Source organism: Mus caroli, unplaced genomic scaffold (genome assembly GCF_978045245.1).
Source record: "Mus caroli unplaced genomic scaffold, Mus_caroli_1 scaffold_10, whole genome shotgun sequence".
NCBI lineage: Eukaryota > Metazoa > Chordata > Mammalia > Rodentia > Muridae > Mus > Mus caroli.
In genome coordinates, this window is record NW_028227265.1 from 19,843,151 (window position 1) to 19,867,422 (window position 24,272).

The 24,272-nt window shown below is 46.2% G+C and overlaps 1 protein-coding gene across 2 annotated transcripts in view; it reads right to left on the minus strand.

Annotated features, from left to right (window-relative positions):
• Pkd1l3 (polycystin 1 like 3, transient receptor potential channel interacting) overlaps nucleotides 1-24,272 on the minus strand; it is a 56,906-nt gene that overhangs the window by 20,363 nt on the left and 12,271 nt on the right. The window contains exons 7-23 of one of the 2 annotated variants that reach the window (XM_085843586.1): nucleotides 22,888-23,004; nucleotides 21,376-21,465; nucleotides 20,439-20,566; nucleotides 20,219-20,345; nucleotides 18,974-19,102; nucleotides 18,277-18,508; nucleotides 16,317-16,510; nucleotides 15,373-15,603; nucleotides 13,314-13,415; nucleotides 12,791-12,969; nucleotides 10,778-10,924; nucleotides 5,284-5,483; nucleotides 4,804-5,003; nucleotides 4,154-4,334; nucleotides 3,399-3,591; nucleotides 3,071-3,305; nucleotides 664-763 (exon numbers count right to left, since the gene is read on the minus strand). In XM_085843586.1, the coding sequence (XP_085699712.1) occupies nucleotides 664-763; nucleotides 3,071-3,305; nucleotides 3,399-3,591; nucleotides 4,154-4,334; nucleotides 4,804-5,003; nucleotides 5,284-5,483; nucleotides 10,778-10,924; nucleotides 12,791-12,969; nucleotides 13,314-13,415; nucleotides 15,373-15,603; nucleotides 16,317-16,510; nucleotides 18,277-18,508; nucleotides 18,974-19,102; nucleotides 20,219-20,345; nucleotides 20,439-20,566; nucleotides 21,376-21,465; nucleotides 22,888-23,004 (2,785 nt within the window). Of the gene's footprint in view, nucleotides 1-663; nucleotides 764-3,070; nucleotides 3,306-3,398; nucleotides 3,592-4,153; nucleotides 4,335-4,803; nucleotides 5,004-5,283; nucleotides 5,484-10,777; nucleotides 10,925-12,790; nucleotides 12,970-13,313; nucleotides 13,416-15,372; nucleotides 15,604-16,316; nucleotides 16,511-18,276; nucleotides 18,509-18,973; nucleotides 19,103-20,218; nucleotides 20,346-20,438; nucleotides 20,567-21,375; nucleotides 21,466-22,887; nucleotides 23,065-24,272 lie in introns of both variants that reach the window. The other variant, XM_085843587.1, reaches the window with a different exon arrangement.

Below are 24,272 nucleotides of genomic sequence, written 5' to 3' on the forward strand. Positions count from 1 at the left end.
TTTAAAGAAGTGATTGGTAGCTCATGTCTGTCACATACTCCATCTTGTTACCCCTTCCTTCCCTCAGAGAGGTGACCCTTTCCTGGGCTTTAGAGATTATTCCCATTCATCTCTTCAGATCTTACATTTATAGGGGACAAGTATATGTCTTCGAGCCAACACTGTGCTAACATTTTTGTACCCTGCACCTTTTGGCTCAACGTTATGTTTGCAACACCCCTCCATGTGCTCGGAGTAATTTTGAGTCTGTTTTTTTCCCAGGCTGGAACCCCTCAGGCTTGGCGACTGGATGTAGGGAATAAGGGCACTTAGGATCACGCTAACATGAGCAGATCATTGGGGCAATGCCACTTGACAGGAATGAGAATATACGCAAGTGTGGGCTTGTGGGGCAGGCAGACAGCTCAGTCCCAGAGACCACAGGCAGCACCAGGACCATCTGGGGCTCAGGAGGGAGGACAGATGGAGCAAAGCCCAGAAGCACTGAGAAGCACTGGCTTCCAGAGGAACGGATGATTGGGACACTGGGCTCCTGGGCATAGGAGGAAGAGAAGTCGCCCAAGTAACCAGGCCTCTGACTGGGTGTGTTGGATCGCAGAGGCAGTGTGAACTCTTGCTTTGCTCTTTGTACAATTAAACAGTGGCTGGAACTACTTGAATTACCCCAAAGTGCTACGATTCTCCGGGCGTGTTGTTCCTTGTCTTTGTTAAGCCACGGCATGTGGTTCGCCATCAGGGAGAACAACAATGTCAGGAAGATGACCTGGAGACAAGAGTCAGGGGAACCCCATGAGCAGGTGTTGTAGGGCTCAGAAGATGACATCATACGTGCAGGCGGGGGTGGGGACAAAACAGCTCATCCCATTTATTTACACATCTACGTTAGCTTGTGGTCACGGCACCCATGTGGCAATCAGGGTGACTTCTCTCCTTCTACCACGTAGGGTCCAGGGGAATCAAGCTCAGTTCCTTTGCAGCTAAGTGACCTGACTAGGTCCTTGTGTGGGTTTTCCATTTTAAGAAACTGTTGGGGCTGGAGATATGGCTCAGCGGTTAAGAGCACTGACGGCTCTTCCAGAGGTCCTGAGTTCAATTCCCAGAAACCACATGGTGGCTCACAACCATCTGTAATGACATCTGATGCTCTCTTCTGGTGTGCCTGAAGACAGCTACAGTGTACTCATATGTATAAAATAAATAAGTCAAACTTTAAAAAAAAGAAAGAGAGAAAGAGAGAAAGAGAGAAAGAAAGAAACTGTTTATTTAGGTTTCATAACAATTTTATATTTGAAAAGTTTAATTTTTAGAGACACACAGACAAATTTTAGAGATATCCAGACAAGGTTCATGTGAACTTTGGATTTTTTTTCAAAACAGATGAAATAATATTAGCTATTATTGGTGATTTTTGATGCTGAGTAACAGAACTTGAGAATTCATTATGCTATTTTTCTATACTTTGGTGTGTTTTGATTTTTCCTTAATTAAACATTTAAAAGTCTTCATCATCCTTAACTTTTGGGGTTTTTTTGTTTTGTTTTGTTTTTCGAGACAGGGTTTCTCTGTGTAGCCCTGGTTGTCCTGGAACTCACTCTGTAGACCAGGCTGGCCTCGAACTCAGAAATCCACCTGCCTCTGCCTCCCGAGTTCTGGGACTAAAGGTGTGCGCCACCACGCCCAGCTTCATCCTTAACTTTTTAAAAGGACTTATTTGTTTTATTTTATGTGTATGAGTGTTTTGCCTTGCATGTCTGCTACTCGAAGAGGTAGGAAGGAAAGTATCACATCCATTGGAGCTGGAAGTAAGCATGTCTGTGACTCAGCCCATGGGAGCTGGGACTCGAACCTGGGTCCTCTGCAAGAGCAACAAGTGCTCTTAGCTTCTGAGCCATCTCTCTAGCTCTATTGTTGATCCTTAAAAAGAAAGTGTCTAGCCACTGTTTTTTTTTTTTTCAAAAAAAATATTGTCACTATTTTAGTTATTATGAGTAGTAATATTACCATTGCGTGTGTGTGTGTGTGTGTGTGTGTGAGAGAGAGAGAGAGAGAGAGAGAGAGAGAGAGAGAGAGAGAGAGAGGGAGAGAGGGAGAGAGAGAGAGAGGGAGGGAGAGAGAGAGAGAGAGAGAGAGGAACAGGGACAGGGACAGGGACAGGGAGAGAGAGTGTATGAGTGTGTTAGGTGTTGGGTGCGTGTTGTAGAAATCAGAGGACAAACTCCATGGAGTTGTTTCCTATTTTTTCTTTCTTTCTTTCTTTCTTTCTTTCTTTCTTTCTTTCTTTCTTTCTCTCTCTCTCTCTCTCTTTCTTTCTCTCTCTTTCCTTCTTTCTTTCTCTCTCTTTCTTTCCTTCTTTCTTTCTCTCTCTTTCCTTCTTTCTTCTTTCTTTTTTTCTTTCTTTCTTTCTTTCTCTCTCTCTTTGTTTCTCTCTTTCCTTCTTCTTTCTTTCTTTCTCTCTCTCTCTTTCTTTCTTTCTTTCTTTCTTTCTTTCTTTCTTTCTTTCTCTTTCTTTCTTTCTCTCTCTCCCTTTCTCTCTTTCTCTTTCTTTCTTTCTCTCTCTCTTTCCTTCTTTCTTTCTTTTTAAAAAAGATTTATCTACTTTATGTATGTGAGTACACTGTCACTGTCTTCAGACACACCAGAAGAGGGCATCTGATCCTATTACAGATGGTTGTGAGCCACCATGTGGTTGCTGGGAATTGAACTCAGAACCTCTGGAAGAGTAGTCAGTGCTCTTAACCACTGAGCCATCTCTCCAGCCTGTTTCCTACTTTCATGTGGGTTGGTGGATCAAACTTAAGTAGACTTGAGGGGTCAGATAGCAAGTGCCCTAACCTGCCGAGCTATCTCACTGGCCAGTGTTTGATTTTTTTTTTTTAAATCCCTATCTTCAGCCTTTTCTGCCATATGTATGTTAATCTATGAGCTGCTAGATTATTTTCTGCCCTTCCTTCACATGTATCTCTAGCAAACATCACTCTGCCTATTGATTTATTTGCTAATTGTCAAAACACATGGCCTCAGGTCCTCTAGCTTACTCCAGCTGTAATGACCAGTCCCATGTGTCACATACCTTTATCGGCTGGCTGATAAAGATGTCTTGTAGTACTGACAGCATCATTGAAATAACCCAGCTGGTGGCTTGGTCTTTGTCCAACTCCAAGCTATAGAGTGTTATAAAAAAGGCAGAGGCCAGGCTGATGACACCAAGAAGGAGCCAGCAGCTGTACTTCAACCATCTGAACAGGCAAAACGACATGGGCTTCTTCCCTTCTTCTGGGCTGAGGATGGGGAAACTGGTAGAATGCCTTGAGAATAGAAGTTGAAGAAATTATCTCCTGCTGAGGCCGGGAGAGGCTCTGAAAGTTGACAGGGTAGCAACAAGAGCCCACGGTGCTTACCTGCATGGCCCTGGCCCTCTGGGGAGAGTCTGTGTCTCCAGGAGTTCCTGGAGGTTTTGAAGTTGGCTGACTGCTTCTAAGAAGTCACAAGGTTGGTGATCCTGGGTAGCACCAAGAGCCTCTAAATGCGCTTTCAGTCTCCGCAGAAGTTGGAGAAGGTAGCGGCAGAAATGGTAGTGGTTTTCAGACACCGCTGTCGGTTTATTTCAGGTCGGCATGTTCACAAATGGGAAATCTCAATAAGTCGTGATAATGGTGGAGAAGAACAGTTTATGAGGTGACAGGAAGGCTAACATTTCCCAGTACCCATGGAGACAAGCCTCTGCACCCGCAGCCCTGTTCCCTTCTGAAGGTGCAGACGTTGTACCGTTCTAAACTTCGACCCTGAGACTTTTAAAACCTTACTGAATTGTCCCACCAGAGAGCTGCAGCATTCGCAGCCTAGACTAGCAAGTGCCCAAGCTGCAATCGAGATCCAAAAGTCCTGCCACTTCTCCACTCGAGAGAAGAAAATGATGACAAGACGGGCTTCAGCTGATGGGATGTGGGGGTCTGACTACTTTTATGTTTCTTACAACTGTACTCTAAGCTTTATCAGCAGGTTGTGCAGATCTTAAGATGCTGAAGCTACCAGCTCAAGGCTGAAGGTTAATACAATCAGCTAAGCATGAACTGCCTTGGGCTGAAAGGCAAAAAACTAAGTTAAGGATGTGAGGTTATCGAGGGAGTGGAGGCGAAGCTACGCGAGACTTTACCGTCTTCCCAGTGGGATTCTGTCTGCTGGTGACAGCCTTCATCTTCTAAGTGACAGTAAATGAGGCGGGATAAAAGCTTCGCCAGCTTGTTAATGTCACAAGAACTCCACGAAGACGGTTCGCACTCCAAGAGCAGCTGTGTATTTCTCCTGAGCAGGAATCCCACAGTTTCCTTTAATTCCTGGGTATGGGACGGAGTTGAGAGACTTCAGTCTGTCTTGCATTAGCTCAGCCCTGGGCACAATTACAGATGGTGAGCCTGCTTCTTTTAGTCAGGGGCACAAGCTAGCTTAGTGTAAAGAGACTCAATGCTTCCTTTTTTTTTTTTTTCAGAGAAGAGTCACCCCCACAGTGCCTCTTCAAAAACCATTTCTATGAGAGACACTGAATAAGAGGGACAGTTTGCTCAGACATCAAAAAAATAAAACAGCTCTGGAGTAGTACACGCCACCCCACTCAGTCTCTAGAACAGTTCCTAACCTTGGAAGAAAGCTAAGGCTGATCACATCTCAGTGGACAGGAGTTAGGGGAAAAGCATCAAAGGGACCAGGATGCTGCGAGCCTCCCAAGAAATCCCCCATGACTCTTTCCCACAGCACAGAAGGGGGAGGGTACTTTACGTATTAAAAAACAGTCGATACCAAGCTTACCTTGACCACCTGTGTAAGAGAGGGGGACTCACAAACAAGAGCGGGGGGCCAGGCAGCCTGGATGACAGGAAGCTGGGGCAGAGCTTCTGGTGGGTGAATCAACTGGAAGAGCCGCCCAAAGATGAGGTGGATGGGGAAGAGGATGATGGAGGTCTGGATGCTGACGAGCAGCTCTGACAAGGTCACAGCAAGTGGACCTACTGAAGGAAAGCCATGGCATTCATGCTCCCCGGCCTGGGTTAGAACTACTTAGGGGGAAATTTATCTGGGGTCGGAAAGAATCCCATGCCAGTGAGGATCCTGGGAGGTTCCTAAGACTGTTTATCAACGAGTGCGTGCACTCAGAGAGGGTGATTAGGACAATGGAGGGGAGATGAAGGCACACCATGACTCAGTTTCTGAGCCTTGAAGTAAGGATGGAAACACTGGCAGAGCATCCACCACCCACTGAGGACAGCACACACCAGGGCTTGCACGTACGTTGTTCGGTGCCCCTCTTGGCAGTGGTCCCACCCATCTTCCAGAACATAACATTGATGACCATGTCACAGAGCAGTAGTGCCATGCAGCAGGAGAGCCTCTGGACTCGTGTAAACTGGTTCCAGGGATGTCGAGTTGCAACTGAGAGCCACAGATAATCCTGGGTGAACTTTTCTACGATTGTGGAGGAGAACAGGTGTCTGAAATGAGAAATTAAGCGAGGGAAGACAGAAATTGACTGTGGATTTATTTTACATGTGTGTGTGTGTGTGGGGAGGGCATGTGTGTTGCATCAAGTGTGGGGAGGTCAGAGGATGGCTCGTAGGAGTTCGATCTCCTTGTGCTACGTGGATTCCAGGGACTGAACTCATATTAGCTCATGAGTTCAAGTGCCCTTACCTACCGAGCTATCCTGAGCTTTCACTTTGAAGCAACCTAGACTAGGGCATGGTTTGTCCAGCAACAAGATGCAGAGCAACGTTTCTTTTCTTTTAATTAATCATTTTATTTGTTTACATTTCAAATGATATCCCCCTTCCTGGTTACCCCTGCACCAATCCCCCATCCCAACCTCCCTCTCTTCCTTCTCCTTTGCCTCTATGAGGGTGAGCTTTCACCCATTTTATCCACTCCCGCCTCACCCCTCTAGCACCCCCCTGTGCTGGGGCCTCAAGCCTCCCTCCCCTCCCATTGATGTCTATAAGGCTATCATCTGCTACATATGTATCTGGAGTCCTGACTCCCTCTGTGTAGAATCTTTGGTTGGTGGTTTAGTCCCTGGGAGCTCTGGGTGGTCCAGTTAATTGATAATATTCTTCAGCATCTGACCAATACAAATACAGATACTTACAGTCAACCATCAGACTGAGCCCTGGGACCCCAGTGGAAGAGCTAGGGGAAGGACTGGGGGAGCTGAAGGGGACTGTAGAGCAACTTCTCAACCTCCACTTAACACCTTTCTGATCGAGCTCTCAGATAATACGTATTATAATAGATTAAAATGATTTTAAAGCTTTGTTTATTTGATTTTGTATATATGAGTGTTTCGCTTGCGTATATGTCTGTGTACCACATGCATGTCCAGGGCCCATGTAAGCCATAAAAGGACAGTGGATTCCCTGGAACTTGAGTTACAGATAGCCGTGAGCCACATGAGTGTGCCACAGATCGAAACTGGTTCCTTTGCAATAGCTACAAAGGCTCTAAACTGCTGAGCCATCTCTCCAGCCCTAAATGAGCTCTTTATATCATATGAGATTTAAAACAAACATTGTTTGGCTGTGGGTCTCCACATCTAGAGGGGAGGAAGGATTAAAGGAGCCAGAGGGGTCAAGAACACCACAAGAAAAATCTATAGAATCAACTAACTAACTGGGCTCATACAGGTTCACAGAGACTGAAGTACCAACCAGAGATCATTCATGGGACTGACCTAGCCCCTCTGCACATATTTAACAGTTGTTCAGCTGCTTCTTTGTGTGGTACTCCTAACAGCGAGGGGCAGGGCTTATCTCTGACTCTGTTGCCTGCCTTTCGATCCCTTTTCTGTAACTTGAGTGCCTTGTCTAGCCTCACTAGGAGAAGTGCCTAATCTTACTGTAGCATGATATGCCAAAGCCAGCTGATATCCACTGGAGGCCTCCCCTTTTCTGAGGAGAAAGAGGAGGAATGGATGGGGGGAGGGGAGAGGGAGGGACTGGACGGAGAAGAGGGAGGGTTTGCAGCTACCACTGGGATGAAGAACTTAATGAGTGATAATAATAAACATTGTTTTGGTATTGCGTTGCTTTTCTTCAGAAGTAGACTTCTATTGAAACTGCTTTAGGAAATTCACATTTTGATGACCTCCTGTGTTCCGAATGTGGAGGAGCTGTAAGTACTGTGTCAGATGGACGAACTAAGAAGACCTGATTAGGCTTCACAACAACAGAAGCAGGCCAGGAGGTGGTAGCGCACGCCTTTAAACCCAGTATTTGGGAAGCCGACGCAGGTGAGTCTCTGAGTTCCAGGCCAGTCAGGGAGAGACGGTGAGACCCTGTCCTAAACCCCACCCCAAATAAAAATCAACAACCCTCTCAAAACACCAGAGACCCACCGGAAAGAATAAAAATTATGAGAAAACACAGACATAAAACCAGTTCAATCTCTTTTGTGAGATATTGTATGTGTGTTTGTAGGGGGTTAGGCTTGGAAACTTCAGCCTCATCCATGGTATTATTACATGGTATTATATGGTATTATTATGTTAATACTCTCATTGATATACAGACCCTGAAAAATATGGTCAAGAAACAAAAAAAGATTACTGCGCACTAATATGGCTGAAGAGAACATTAGTGAAGGGCAATCCACCAGGCAGAGGAGACAGTTGGTAAGGAGCTTGCTTTGCAAGGACCAGGACCTGAGTTTGGCTTCCAGAAGTCATATTTTAAAAAAAGACAGGTGGTGTGTGTGTGTGTGCATGTGTGTGTGTGTGTGTAATCCCAGCCCGAAAAGTGGGAAGAGACAGGTGGCACTGGGGCTTAATGATCAGTCAGCCTAGGTTTTTGAGATGAGTCCATCTCTACTCTGAAGCAAACCAAGGCGAATAAAAACCTCTGGCCTCCAAAGCATGCATGTGCACATGCACACACACATCACAACGGGGAGAGACAGAGACAGAGAGACAGAAACAGAGAGACAGACAGCGGGCAGGGGGAGGGAGGGAGAGAGAGAGAGAGAGGGAGATCGAGAGAGTATTCACCCAGGTAAGCCACAGACAATGGAAGAACAAATGTACGAACACTGCTTGCCAACAGGGAGCAAGGCTGAGAGCCCTCAACACAGCCAGAAAATAGGAGAGCGGTTGCATCTTCAGAGTTTACAAGTGCAAGAGTTTGTCAGAATTCAAACATGATTGTATGCATTACAAGGACATTCTGAATGCCACATAGGATTAAAAAAAAAAAAGTGAACCACAGTTAAAAGAAATATGGTAAAATTTAGACCAGAAAGAATAAACCCCATTTCCAGAACTATTGTTTATCGGACACAACAGGGAGTTCACTCAGTCCAAAGTATATTTTCAGTGGGGTGTGGTCAGAAATATTCAGAGGTGGTTTAATCTACCAGCTGTCAAACAATGTGTGGACCATAAAACCTAGGGGGCATGGAAATTATAGAGGGGTTTTGAAAAGCTCCAATAACATTTCTTGAATCTAGAAGCTACTTGGATATGTGAGGTGTTCTTTCTCCCTCCCCCCTCTTCCTCCCCCCCCTCTGTTTCTCTGTCTCTGTCTCTCACTGTCTCTCTGTGTCTGTCTGCCTATCTGTCTCTGTGTGTGCATGTGTGGTGTGTTCAGGAAACCCCTCAGAGAATCCTAACTTTCTTTCTTTCTTTCTTTCTTTCTTTCTTTCTTTCTTTCTTTCTTTTTTGTTTTTGTTTTTGAAGACAGGGTTTCTCTGTGTAGCCCTGGCTGTCCTGGAACTCACTTTGTAGATCAGGCTGGCCTCGAACTCAGAAATCTGCCTGCCCTGGCCTCTTGCTGTCCAGTGCTGGGATCAAAGGCGTGCGCCACCACTGCCCAGTGAGAATCCTAACTTTCACTCCTGTATGACCTTTAAACTCTTAGCAAGTAGGAAGGGAAGGCTCAGGCACTATTATGGACGGCCCTTCTACATGGACTGGGAGGCTGGTGGGTTCTGGGAATTCCAGCGACTCTCTGTTTCATCTTCAGCTGGGCACTGAACTAACTGTGCAAACGCTTGGGTTACTTTAGTTGCTGCACGCGACAAGGAGTACAGATCTCATAGACTCGGTTCAGAAACATCACTCAGTGCACAAGCATCAATAAACACAGCAAAGCCAGCCAGAGCAGAGAAAGACTTGGGGTCTAGAACAGCCAGCAATAAAAAGCTGCTTTTTAATACACGTAAAGACACGAGAGCACAGCATATTAGGTAACATGTTAGGAAAAAGACAGTAAATGGATTCCCTGTGAGGAGGCTAAGACATTGTACTTACTAGACAAAGACCAGTAGCCCAGCCTGGCCTTGAACTCATGATCCCCATGCTCCAGCCTCCAAGTGCTGGGGTTTCAGGGGTGCATCACCACAATTGGCTTCTAGACAAAGACTTTTAATCGGCTACTTTAAATCAAAGAGCTAATGGAGATTGTGTTCAGAGAACCAAAAGGTAAGTGGAGTCTTAGTCTTACTGAATAGGAGACGGAGATAATAGAAATTACAATTAAAAAGTAGAAGTGAAAGCTGAAACTTAAAATGAGCCATGTGAGAAGCTCACTAGAGAGCCTGGGCAACCTACTTATCTTTTGTTTCCACAACATGCATATCTGTCAGCTCAGAAATTCTACTTCGAGATGCCCAGGGGGTAGCTACAAGACTGTCCCTGTAGTGACAAATCTTACTGTAGGTCACCTAATCCCATGCCAGTTTTCTCTTCCTCCCCCTGTTCTAATGATGCCCAACTTTGCAGTCATGGGAATCATGGGAAGCCTTTTCCAGGCTATGGACCACAACTATTCAAAGCCTGTTAGGTTGATCTTACCCAGTTTGTTGTGCCGTTGTTTACGAGTTTCAGAGTGGGCCAAAGTAACCCAGAGGGACCTTCCGTAACCAGCTAGCACACACCCGGTGTGACTGAATACAACTAAGGACACAGGCAAAGTCAAGCCACAGAGCCTTTGCTGGGGCAGACAAATCATAACTTTATGTTCCTGGAAGAACTTGAATACAGTTTCAAATTTCCATTTTCCTTCTCCTATGAAATGGGAGACTCTGTCTCTTCCCTGGGAATCTGATCTTTGGAGGTGGCTCACCAAGAGCAAGGGAACTATTTAGTCCTCTTAAAATGCCAGTCTAGGAAAAACTGGCCATGAGGCAAATCACCCAGTTACCCTGAGGCTGCCATGCCGAGGTGACCATGTGTAGGTGCTGTGTGTCTGCCAGCCAGCACCACCTGCTGACTACAGTGCCAGCCTGGAGTCACAGGCGGCTACAGACCCAGCCAACCCAAAGGAACCCAACTACCCAGGTATGACCTTCCCTTAACTTCCGACTCTCAAAATGATGGCAAAGCCAGAATGCTTCTTGGAGTGATGATTTCTTCTGTAGCAACAGAATGGGAGGGGCTCCCCAGGAGGAACGGAAGCTTTGCTCCTGCCTCGGAGGGGAAAAAGGAAACACTCCCGAGGAAAGGTTAGGGGCCACTCCCCCCACCCCACCCCCAACCTTTAGCCACTTTATGTAAGCTCCCATGCTTGGCCTCTTACAGCCACTCATCTGGTCCAAGGAGGGAAATGCCAAGAAGAATCCAACACAGTGAATCAAAAGATTGATGGGAAGACAACAAGGAGGAGGAGGTAGCTTAGATCTAGTCCTCAGATCTTAGACTCCATCCTCTTCACAACTATATCCTTTTTAAACGTGTGTATGCTCTCTGTGTATAATGCTGTGTGTGCGTGCTACAGAAGTTTGCAAGATGTCTCAATTATACCTGAAGGAAGAGAGCTCGCTTCTGGAGGCTGGTGTGAACACCCTGTCACACTCACAGTTGCCCAAGTCCACGGCCAGCCAACAGTTGCACTGGAAATGCCATTTCTTCCTCGCGGTCATGTCACTGACGACCACCTGGCTGACATACCTGCAGTCAGATAAAGATCCCCATGTTAGGAAGGTGTGCAGGGACTGCTTGCTGTGTGAGAGGTCGTCTGGCACTTACACTGAGCACCTAAGTTAGTAACTGGATGCTTTTGCAAGGCAAGGATGAGAAGCAGATGAGCCAGGCCCACCTGCTACCCTCGGGAGGTTCCTGTCCAAGGTGCTGACTACAAACTTCTCCCTGAGAAGAATTTGGATGTGCTCACATGCAAGCACATGTGCACCTTTAGACTTTCTTTGTTCCATGTGTAATAATGACCTATTACTTCTTAAAGTATCCCACATACCTCCATTTTTCACCATTGGTAGTCAACATTTATACTAATGACTTCTTATCCCCTATCTGGGTCTGCAGCTATATCAGAACTATAGACTCTCAGATTTTTGACTCAATCCTCTTCCCAACTATATACATTTTTTGGTTTTTATAATGTGTGTGTGTGTGTGTAATGGGGTGTGTGCATGCTACAGTGTGCATATGGAGATCAGAAAGTAGCCTTGGGTATCAGTCCTCTCTTTCTACCTTCTTTGAGACAGGGTCCCTTGCACGTAACTGCATCCACTAGGGATTCTCCTTCTCCCCATCCCTTTGTGCTAGAGGAGTTCAGGGAAGGCAAATGCATGTTACCACACCCGGCTGTATGTGGGGCCAGGGGATTCAAACTCAGGCCATCACACTTGCATGGCAAGTCCTTTAGCCACGGAGCTACCTCCCCAGCCCCTCAGCTACAGTGCTGTAGCTTTTTAACTATGTCTAAAACATAGAAGAACAACCTAACAGTGCACAGAGCACTTAGCCCTGTTCAGAGGCGTGATGCACAGCACAGTGACTAGGGCCTTCTGATGCTATGTCTGTAACTGTTTTAGGATGCCATAAACCACAGCCCATGTATAAGATGGCAAGCTTAGTTAGTCACTAGTGGGTGCATTCTGACTATTCCACCAACTAGCCCCTCTCACAGTTCTTTCCACCCCTTTGGGTCTCTCTATTCTCTGAGGCACAACAATCAGGCCAGTTAGTAACTCCACAATGGCTTATAGGTGTTCAAAAACACCTCAGTGGGGAGGGCACTGAAGGCTGAGACAGGTGGAGCACTGATAATCATGAGTCAAAATGAAGCCAACTCAAGAACACAAGGGAAAAGGTCTGGAAGGAAATAAAATCACTACCCTAAAGGGCACCTCACCTAGATGAGAAAACAGAACCAGTTTCACGATAACAGAGAATGTTTTAGTGTTCTGGGCAACATCAGACAAGTTACAAAGTTCCCAAAATGGGAGCGAAGCAACACTGTAACTCTCTTCAGTTTTCTGAAGGCTTCCCAAGGCCCTGCAGCAGCAAGAGAGGCTGAAGCTGGAGGACCGGCATTGCTGTTACAGCAAGAAGCTGCTCCCAAACACGGCAGTGCAAAGGCAAGGGCCAGGGCTAACGTAGAATATGCAGAGAGGATGCAGAAGACCCAGCTAAACCCCTGGATGAAGGAGGTGACACTCAACTGGTATTCGGTGTAGCACTATATTGAAGAAGCCAGCTTGGATTTTCAGAGCAGAGAGGAAAAGTTGGTGCTCAGCATCGGTGCTGCTGGGTGACCAGAAGTGGCAGCAAATGCTAATTTACCATTCTGAAATGGGGCCCTGGGGAATTGGGTTGAATGCTCTGTAGATAACTCAGCAAAGTCCGGATGCCTGCATGGCCAATATGGTGGAAGGGGAGAATTGACTCTCACGTTGTCCTTTAACCTCCATACATTTGTGAGTAGTGTGTGCATACAACATAAATAAACGTAAAAAAAATAAATAACAAGAAACGAAAAATAGGATAAACGAGCCAGCATGGGAAGGTTTTTACCAAGAAGGGCTGTCGCCAGAATTGTCATGCCACAGCCGAAGGCCATGCAGGTCCCCCAGCCAGGATCCGGTGGAAAGAAGGAAAACATCCAGTGCTCCACACTCAAAAACTGTCTTCTCGGGGTCACAAAGGTGGTGGGGCTCGCTGTGCCCCTCTGAGCCATAGAGAGTGATAACGACCTAAGATGCAATGAGGAAAGACAGAACATGGGGCACTGTAATACTGTGCCTTTGGGTTTTTCTTAAGCAGAAGGAAGCATGCATTAGACATTAGGCAAGTCCAGAGGGTTCCTCACATTACACAGTAAGCCTAGGCAATACCGATTCCTTTTCTTTCTTTCTTTCTTTTTTTTTTTTCCAGAGCTGAGGACCGAACCCAGGGCCTTGCACTTGCTAGGCAAGTGCTCTACCACTGAGCTAAATCCCCAACCCCATGATTCCTTTTCAAGCATTATTGGACACCAAGATATTGTCAAGTTAGAGTATGCAGAAGACACATGGTGATGAGCTCAGGCTCTGCTAACCTTGGCTGTAGTAGCAGCCCTCCTCCGATAGCCAGTGTAGACCTGGATAAGGTAGTGGGATGCAGAGCTGGGGTCATTGTCAGCCAGGACTGTTACCTTCACCTGCAGGAAGAGCAGAAGCCATGAGCTTACTAAGTCTCCCCTTAGGAACACCCTAGCTGGGGACAGGCTTCTCTGTGGCAGTTTTGGGGCCCCAATGGGAAGCAGGGGAGGTAGTGTTAGCAAGGCAAGCACACAGGCCAGCAAAGTGACCAGAGGGCTGAGGTCTGAAACTCCAGGCTCTGTCTCCCCAAGATCAGTTGGCTGGGCCTTGGGTATCAGGCTCGACGCCCATTGCCCTTGGGAAGGAGGAGCACCCAGGGCAGAGGATACCCAGGGAAACTGGAGTTTTAGATAAACAATAAGGGCCATGGGCCGGCTAAAGATTCACCCACTGTTTATATGAAATGCAAATTAAAATGCTGCCTTGCTTTTTATTTACTAAAGCTGGTAACACTTCACCCAGGACAACGAGAAACCCATACTCCTCTTCTAAAACTTCAAGTATAAACAAGAAGAGGCTGAAGTGTAGCTATGGGTAGAGCCCTTGCCTAGCATGTGTAAGGCCTGGAAGAAAAAAAGAATAATAACACAAAAATAAGAAATGTATAAAACAGAAATTTTAAAAAAAGAAAAGAAAAGAAAAGAAAAGAAAGGAAAAGAAAAGAAAAGAAAAGAAAAGATGCCCAGGCTGGAGTGACAGCTCAGTGGTTAAGAGTACAGACTGCTCTTCCAGAGGTCCTGAGTTCAATTCCCAGCAACTACATGGTGGCTCACAACCATCTGTAATGGGATCTGATGCCCCCTTCTGGTGTGTCTGAAGAGAGCAATGGTAGTGTACTCATATGCATAAAATAAATAAATAAACCTTTTTTAAAAAAGATGCCCAAGAATTTTACTGCTTAAATTTTTTTCTAGTCGTAGCTAGGTGTGGTGGCACCTGGAGGACAGAGGAAGGAGGATCTCTGTGGGCTTGAGGCTAGCCTGAGCTACGTGCTGAGTTTCAGGTGAGCCAGAATTTTACTGTGGGACCTTGTCTAAATTGTTTTATATCTAGTTAAGTATGGTGGCTCACATTCATAATTGTTATATCAAGGCTGGCCTGGGCTCTCTGATGTGGTTTTAGGGGGTCAGTTGTGGGGACAATATGAGATCTTGTCTTTAACTTTAAAAAACTTCATCATTTCTTTATGTATGTGCAGTGTTGGGGCACAGCTGTGCCATGACACACACGTGGAGGTCAGAGAGCAACTTGCCATTCTCTCCTTCCAACATGGTATGGGGCTCAGACTCAGGTCAGCAGGCTTGGTGGCAAGTGCCTTTGCGCACTAAGCCATCTTGCCAGCCCCAGAAAATAAATTTCTTACTAGTTTCCTGTATACTACAGTTACGTTAAATTATAAATTGGCTTGGCATGCTGGGCAGTGGTGGCGCATGCCTTTAATCACAGCACTTGGGAGGCAGAGGCAGGCGGATTTCTGAGTTCAAGGCCAGCCTGAGATCCACACAGTGAGATCCAGGACAGCCAGGGCTACCCAGAGAAACCCTGTCTCGAAAGACATATATATATATATATATATATATATATATATATATATATGTGTGTGTGTGTGTGTGTGTGTGTGTGTGTGTGTGTGTGTGTGTGTGTGTATAAATAGATAGATAAATAAATAAATTGGCTTGGCATAACTTTGTCTAGTGTATAAGGTAAGATAAATATGGGCCTGATTTCAGTTAAGCTCCTATGACAGCTATTTTCTGGTGTATTTCTAATCTGCACGACTCCTGTGAAGATCCTACCACAGCACCAAAACCAAAGCAAACCAAAACCAAACCAAACAAACAAACAGCCCCCCCAAAAAACAAACAAACCCCACTTTGTTTTGAGACAGTAGGTTTGCAGAGAGATTTAATACAATCCCACTGGACTTTCTCTGCCTGTTGGCCCACAATCTCTTCTTCCCCTATCTAGCTTGATACACTCAACACACTGTGGCCCTTGGGGCCCAAGCCTTCTCACCTTCTGCATATCTGCTCGATCCTTCCTGGAAGCCCACATGGCTAAGAGGATATAGAATCCTAGAAGGCTGGACAGCAATGACACCCCGACAGGGTTGTTGGTCACATGAAGAAGCAGTTTGATGGTGTTTTCCACATCCACCGTCCTGGGCACGATGAAGAAGTCGCTGCTGAAGAAGGTCAGGTGGTCACAGAGACACTGTGTCTTTAAAATGGTGCTCTTCGGCCCCACCTGGAAGTCGATTGAAGGTAGAGAGACAAGGAGTAGAGAATGAAGACATAGGCCAGAAAAAGACCTGAAGGATATATATGTATGTATATGTATATATATATATATACTACATATTATATATTATATTAATATTACATATTTACAGGTTATATATCCATTTATATTAATATAATATATTAATATATTCTATATTTATATATGATATCCATTTATAATATAGATATACTAACATTTATCGTGTGAGCATGGGCCATAGGACCTATGTGGAGGCCAAAGAACAACTTGCAGGAGTGAGTTCTCCCTTTCTCCCCATACGGGTTCTCGGGATTGAACTCAGGCTCTCATGCTTGGCAGCCCTGGTATATGGCGCCTTTTTCACTGGTGTCACTGATGTATTCCTCCATCTCTAGTTTCTAACATGGGTACCTCACGTGTAAGGTATTCATGAAGTATGTCTTGAAAGATCCAAGACTGTGGCTTCCCACAACAGAGGAGAGGGGGCAAGGATGGCGAGGGGTCCACGGGTGGCTTCTATTATTCCTGAGTCCTTTATTATTTTAAAACCCTGAAGAAGGGGCTACCATGGGCCACCTTCTTATTTGGTCTCAGGCTGATTTGCTTCCCTTCAGACTGGAATTGTTTCTGGCCCATTTCCAAAAATGGAAGGGGGAGGGGTGCAGTGAAGGTTTCAGAGAGCCCCTCCCAACCCTTACTTGGCATCCATCGCTCTTCCATGTCCTATTGTATCGGTCCCAGAAATAGCACTGGGTGACAGCTGTGACCACCGAGACCAGGACGGGTGTGCGCTGTGCCGCCTCTGTACTTTTATTCTCCACAGCCATTATGTAGTAGGTGCCAGTCCCGTACCACAGGTTCTCTGGTGTCAGCACCCACGTGTACTCCTCATCTTAGGACAGAGAAGGATGCTGCATTATAGTCCCAGTGGGCTAAGACCCCCTCAGATCCACAACCACTATTATTCATTACTATTATCTTACAAACAAGGTTATGAGTCTAGCACCAGAGACGTGCAGAAGAGACCAGCGGCACGTCCTGAACTCATACACACTCCAGTAAAGGAATTGTCTAGGAATTGTTCCATGGCTGTGAACAGACACCATGACCAAGGCAACTCTTGTAAAGGACAACATTTAATTGGGGCTGGCTTACAGGTTCAGAGGTTCAGTCCATTATAGGCTGACATAGCGCTGGAGAGGTAGCTGAGAGTTCTACATCTTGATCTGAGAGCAGCCAGGAGAGACTGGCTTCTGCACTGGGTGGAGCCTGAGTATAGGACCTCAAAGTCGATCTCACCCCGAAACCCTCACCATGATGGACTTCCTCTAACAAGGCCACATCCACTCCAACAAGGCCACACCCACTCCAACAAGGCCACACCTCCTAATGGTAGCACTTCCCATGGGCTATGCATATTCAAACTACCACAGGAATCATTTTCTTTTGATACATGTACACTTAGGTCTAAAGAGTTGTAATGAACTATGAGTTCTAGAAAAAAGAAATTAGGGCCAGAGAGATGGCTCAGTGGTTAAGAGCATTGACTGCTCTTCCAGAGGTCTCGAGTTCAATTCCCAGAAACGACATGGTGGTGGTTCACAATCATCTGTAATGAGAGCAGATGCCCTCTCCTGGTGTGTCTGAAGACAGCTACAATGTACTTGCATAAATGAAATAATTTTTTTTTTAAAGAAGAAACAAGGAATCATTACACATGGGCTGTGTGGAGGTTTGAATAAGAATGGCCCCTATAGACTAATAGATGTGAATGCTTGGTCATCGGGGAGCAGCATTACTTGAGAAGTATTGTGGGTGGGAGTGTGTCATTGAGGTGGGCTTTGATGTTTTAAAAGCCCAAGCCAGGCCCAGTCTCTCTCTTCCTGCCGTCTGTGGATCTGGATGGAGAACTCTCAGCCACCTCTTCAGCACCATAAGCGGCCATGCTCCCTGCCATGATGATAATGAACTAAATGTCTGAAACTGTAAGCCAGCTCCAACTACTTTCTTTCATAAGAGTTGCTGTGGTTGTTCACAGCGATAGAGCGCTAAGACAGTAGGAAGTGCAGCTCAGTGATAAGAGTGCTCGTGAAGTGTCTATGAAGCCCTGGGTTTGATCCCCAGCACCAGTAAACCCCATCATCGTGGTACAAATAGTAGCACTTGAGAGATGGAGACAGGAGGATCAGAAGTTCAGCATCAACCTTGGCTGTGTGGTGAGCTTGAGTCTATTTTGGGCTACGTAAGACATTTACTTAAAAAAAAAATGGCTTAGAGCTTGCTCAGCAGTTGAAGTGAAAGTGCTTGCCTTGCAAGCAAGAGACTCAGAGTTCAGATCCCTAGAAGCTATATAAATGCCAGGTGGCGATGGCAATCTGACCCTAATCCCAGCCTTGGAAGGTAGAGGACTAAACATCTCGGCAAGCTCTGGGTCTGATTGAGACACCTCATTTCAAAGAATCAAGTGTAAGAGTGATTGATGGAGGTGTTCGACATCACTGTCAGGACCCCGCTGACTCCTCCACACTCCCTGACCTCATTACACATGTAGGAGCTTGAGAAACATAATCATCTGTCTTAGTGGTACACTGGCCTTGTCATACTAAACACGCATTCTACCACAGAGCTACACCCCTGCAGGCATCTGATGGTAGATACCTCTCTGCCACACCTGGTCCCTTGGCAGGCTGATGTTGAGATAGAAGTGAGTGTGGGCCGACTGGTCCTGGAAGCCCAGGTGGAGCGTCATCAGGAGGGGACTTTCAGGCTCAATGGTCACAATGAGGGTCTTCTCCAAGGAAGTGATGTTCACAGAGATAGTGAAATGGTCTGTACTTGTGTTGAGGCTGGTGGGCTGGGTCTCCATGCTGGCATTTCTCCAGAGCATGATCTAGAAAGGGAGACAGTTAACCCTCTAGGATAAGATAGACCTTTTTGTTTTCCTTGTAGTGAGGAAGTAACAGAATTCCTGAGGCCTCTTCATTGGGTCTTAGTAGGCAGCACAAAACCAGTGATTAGAGGCTGAACAGTCTTAGGTGGCTTTTCCTGGGACTGAGTTAGGTCTGTCTCTTTGTGAAGGTTCCTGAGATGTGTAGCAAAATACTAGCCCTGACATGAATCTCTTTCTTTCTTTTTTGTAAGACGGGGTCTCACTGTGTAGCCTTTCTGACATAGAGGGCTCCCTATGTAACCTAGTGGCCTTGAACCCATAGAAATTGCTTGCCTCTGCCTCCCAAGTGCTGGGATTAAACACATGTGCCACGTACTTCACTCCGACAAGTATTGAAAATGCCAAGTAGTTGTATCTTCCCATCCTCTATCCCAGCGTGTCCTGTTTCCATAGAGATACTTGTACCTCAATATCTTCTATTAAGTCATGGACTCTGATTGACTGATAAGCAGAGCTCAGCTGCACATTTCCAATGCTTCCAACAATGTTCTTGTCATCCAAAGTCTTAAAAGGGTTGAAAGCCAGACCTGTTACCTACAGAGGAAGCAAATTCCAGTTCTTCCAACTGCCAGCCAAATTGTTCATACAGGAGCCACACAATGGATTACAATGTAGCAGTTATAATTTTTTTAAAGATTTATTTATTTATTATATGTGACTACACTGTAGCTATCTTCAGACACTCCGTAAGAGGGAGTTAGATCTTGTTATGGATGGTTGTGAGCCACCATGTGGTTGCTGGGATTTGAACTCAGAACCTTCGGAAGAGTAGTCGGTGCTCTTAACCGCTGAGCCATCTCTCCAGCCCAGCAGTTATAAATTAAAGACTGGGATTCCCCAACTGTGTCAGGTGAAGGGATGTTAAACATTGTAATGCTGATGAGAAACATGAAAGTGGGGCCTACATTTGGGGCCCTCAAGATCATCTCCACACCTTTGCTCCTCACACTAGGGAATAAGTATTCTGCAATGTAACATTGTTTCTGTAGGGTTTTTGTTTTTGTTTTTTGTTTTTGTTTTTGTTTTTTTTGCACTGAGTTAGTTATGACTCAGATAATCCCAACTTTGTCAGTAGAGAAGTTGAGATTAATTCAAATCACAACCCAGAGACTTAGTTAAAGCCACATATCTGTAGAATGTTCCCAAGCTCCCTATTGGATTTTTCTTTTTTTTGAGACTCCCAAAATAGCAATATAATGCAATATAGCTGAATCCACAGCAATCCTCCTGCTGCTGCCTCTCAAGTGTTAGAACGACGGACATCAGTCATCAAAACTAGCTATATACTAGATGTGTGTGTGTTATATGCATTCGAGTATGTAGGTGCAGGAGTTTATGCCAATAAGTAGGCCAGAGCAGCACACTAGGTATCTTCCTCTCCTGAGTTCTGTCTGGGATTCTCACTGAAATGAAAGCTTGTGGTTTGGGCTAGGCTAGCTGGCCAATGAACTCTAATCTGCCTGTCTCTGAGCCACAAAGTTGAGGTGATAAGCACGCACGGCCATGCCCACACTTATAAGGGTGCTGGGGATTCAAACTCAGGTCCTCTTATTGACAGAACATGTGTTTTTACCTGCTGAGCCACCTCCCCATCCCCCACTAGATCATCGCACACCATTCCATTCCCGTCTCGGCCCAGTTCATACTTACTTGAAGGTTTACGCCTGGGTGTTTGTTCAAGAGCTCCTTCAGCGCTTCTGCTGATGGGAAGCCCAACATCAAGGGTGCAGGCTCACCCAAAGTGTAGGTGCTCAGGGGCAACGTCGACACATTTTGGCTGAAAGGATTTAAATGCGCATCACTTTCTGAATGCCCTCTAAAAGTCAAATCAAAATGAATCATTCCCCAGCCCTCTAGCCCGTTAATTAACCTGCTCAACATCAGAGTAGCAGAGGGAGAGGCCAGGGTCACTGCCGACTGAGGGCACAGACTCTGCTGGCAAAATGCTCTGTGGATCTCCCCCAGGGCCATCAGGGATGTCTCCAGCATGTCTTCAACCTGCATTTGGAGAGTGGTTCCTTGTTGTCTGTGGACTGTGAGTGACAAGGTTCTGATAGAGTTACAAGCGGGACAGGGATTGTGGTGTAAAGAAAGGAGACACAGCCAGAGTGGACTTGGAAATCTCATACAAGTACTCAGAGTTTAACATTTTTGCATGAAGTAAGTGGGGCAGCCAAAGGAATATTTTTTGGCCCCATGTTGGTTTGAGATAAGAAACCACTCTTATCTCAAAGTGGATGAGAGAATCTGTTTTGGAGCCAACTACCAGTGACCAGGGTCCCAGGACACAGGGTCTCAGACTCAGGTTATCCAATGTCCACGTCCCATCACGGTAAGAGTTTCCTGAAGTTTTCAATAGTGATAGAAAAAAATGAAGTCTTAAACAAGGTGGTTTTCAAACACATTGGTGGGATCAATGGGTAGGGTGGGTTAAAGAAATTGGGGGAACTCTATTCTATGGGTCTCAGATGCTCTCTGGTAGCATCCTCGGCTTTTTGGTTAGTGGGAGCTAGGTGTCTTTTGGGGACATTTCAAAGGATTTACCCAATGGTCACCTAGATGCTAGGTCACATACAGACAACAAATGGCTATTTAGAAGGCTGATGATGGCCATAGACAATTTGTCTCTGAGCTTGTACTATTCTGAGCTCTCGGAAATCTCTGATGTTCTGATCGGTTTATCAACCTCCTGGATGGTTTAGTGTGAGGAGCTTTTGTTCAGACCTAATATGAGTTTTCTTCAATTCCCTCCTGTTAGTTGCTCCTTTGGGAGTGGGAGGGCAAGGTCTCCGGTATCTCAGGCTGACCTCAAACTCACTCCGTAGCTGGATGTCACTTTGAATTTCCGATCCCCCTGCACTGATCCCAAATGCATTGTGTGCTCCGTCCATGGGGTGCTGTGGATGGAACAGAAGCATCCTGCAGCATAGGCAAGTGCTTCACCACCCTGAGCCTCGGCACCAGGATGAGGATCCGAGAACAGCTCTTTTGAGATGAACTTTCCAAATGTGGTAGAAACCACCTTCTCGGGCTACATACATTTTACATCTACATAGGAAACCAATACCACAATCTAGCTTTTAAATTCAATCCCCTGAAATAAACTGGTCTAGTCTGGCTTCCAGAGATCGGATGCTTCTGGACATTTCACAAGGTGTAGACAGCCTTTTGTGTGACATGACGTTCCTGAGGGACACCCATGCTATAGCATGTGTTGGTACTTATTTCCTTTGTGTGGAGAAATTGCCTCTGTGTGAGCATGCCCCGTTTTATTTATCCACTCTCCAGATCATGCTGTTTCCCACTTTGGGCTCCTTTTCTAGCTGAGAGATCTGTGTCTGAATGTGTCTTTGTGTGGACTTGCTTTTTCAGTCCTCTCCTGTATCTAATACCAATTAGCAGAGTTGCTAGGAGACACCGCCTGTCTATTGCTAACATTTGTGGGACTGCTACATTATTTCCCAACACAATTTACAATGGTTACAATTTCTCAGCCTCCTTACTAATACTAGTATTGGTTTTCACTCTCTCACTCTCTCTTTCTATCTCGCTCTCTCTCTCTCATTGACTAAAAAAAAAAGTCTCACATAGCTCAGGCTGGCCTCAAACTCAGTATTCTGTCGAGGATAGCCTTGAACCCCTCATGCCCACCTGCCTCTGCCTCTGCGCCTCTCTGCCTCTCTCTCTGCCTCTCTCTCTGCCTCTCTGCCTCTGCCTCTGCCTCTGCCTCTGCCTCTGCCTCTGCCTCTGCCTCTGCCTCTGCCTCTGCCTCTGCCTCTGCCTCTGCCTCTGCCTCTGCCTCTGCCTCTGCCTCTGCCTCTGCCTCTGCCTCTGCCTCTGCCTCTGCCTCTGCCTCTGCCTCTGTGTTGTCATCAGACACATGTGGCCATACCTGGCTTGCCCATCTTTTTTGTTGTGTTATCACCCTCTTTTTTCCTTTCTTCCTTCCTTCCCATGCTTTTCCTGTCAACAATGCCTTGCTATGCAGCTCAGGCTGGCCTTGAAGTTGCTCTTCTTCTGTCTCAGCCTTCTGAGTACTGGTGTGCACCACTATATCCAGCGTCTTTGCATTTTCCTAAGAGCTAAGGGTGTTGTCTCTCACTGAGGGTTTTTGGCATGCTTCGCTAAATCAGTCTCAGCTGATTATGAGGTGAAGCAAGCATTCAGCAGTCTCTGCCCACTGGTGGGCTGGAGAAGGATTCCAGAGGCTCAGCAGTTTCTCCAGCAGAATTCTCTTTTGAAGCCTGTGAAGAGGCTGCACGACTGAATGTTAAAGAGAGTTCCTGGCAGAGCCGGCCACCTGCACACTGCACACCCACCTGCTCTGTGTCTTGCTGAGCCATCTGACGACTGCTTTCCTCCGTTGTTGTTAGATGTCCAAGAGACTGGAAGGGGCAGCTGACTGCTGGAGTTTGAGGGCTCCAACTGTTGTTCTTCTGAAACGGGAGCACCAGCAACTGCTCACTCAGGTCAATGAGTAAATTGGCCACACTGACCTGGGGATGTCAGAAAGGGGACGCATGTAGCTGCTTGCTACTTTCAGATTTATTTGTATCTTCTTATAAGCAATTGAGTATTTCCTTCCTATCCCTCCCTCCCTCCTTTCCTCCATACCTTCCTTCCCTCCCTCCCTCCTTCCATCTTTCCTTCCTTCCTTCCTTCCTTCCTTCCTTCTTTCTTTCCTTCCTTCCTTCCTTCCTTCCTTCCTTCCTTCCTTCCTTCTTTCCTTCCTTCCTTCCTTCCTTCCTTCCTTCCTTCCTTCCTTCCTTCCTTGTGTGTGGTGCATGCACATATTCACGTGGGTGTATGTGCATCTAGAGGCCAGACTGATGTCACATGTTTTCATCTGTTGCTCTCTGACATGGTTTTTTTTTTTTTTGTTTTGTTTTGTTTTTTTTTTTTTTTTGGAGACAGAGCCTCTCACCGAACCTGGAGCTCACCAACAGGTCACCCTAGTTGTCCAGCAAACTCTAAGGCTCCACTTGTCTCCACCTCTCCATCCGTAGGTTTCCGGCCAGGCGGGGCCACACCTGGCTCTTACAAGGATGCTGCAGATGTGTGCTGGGGGGGCTCAAGCTTGTGCGCAGGCACTTCACCAACTGAGTTGTTTCCCCAGCCCCACAGTTCAATATCTGTTATACAGTTGAAATGTATTTTATAAAAGGCGACATCACCATTGGGCAGGCAAGGGAAAATATATGACTGTGTACCACCTACGGGGGAGGATTGTGTTGGATGTTGAGTGCTACAACTTAGAAGAGGGATGATTGGGGAAAGAGCCATGCCAGGCCAGATGCTGAGCAGGTGAGCTTGTTCTGAAAGCATGGGTGTGGCATTAAAATCTTCAAAACACCCAGAATACAGAAACCAGGGAGAAATTGATTTTGTTTGTTTGTTTGTTTGTTTGTTTTTTGAGACAGGGTTTCTCTGTGTAGTCCTGGCTGTCCTGGAACTCACTCTGAACACCAGGCTGGCCTCGAACTCATAGAGATCCACCTGCCTCTGCCTCCCGAGTGCTAGGAGTAAAGCATGTACCGTCTCCACCTGGAAAGGGGAGAAGTTCTAAGAACAAGAGAAAACATCAGTTCTCCTTTCTGTAGGCTGTTCTCATGCAAAACCAAAGGGAATAAAGAAAGGCTAAGAAGTCAGAGACAGACAGTGTGCATGCCTGTGACCCCAGAGCCCAGGAGGCAGAGACAGGAGG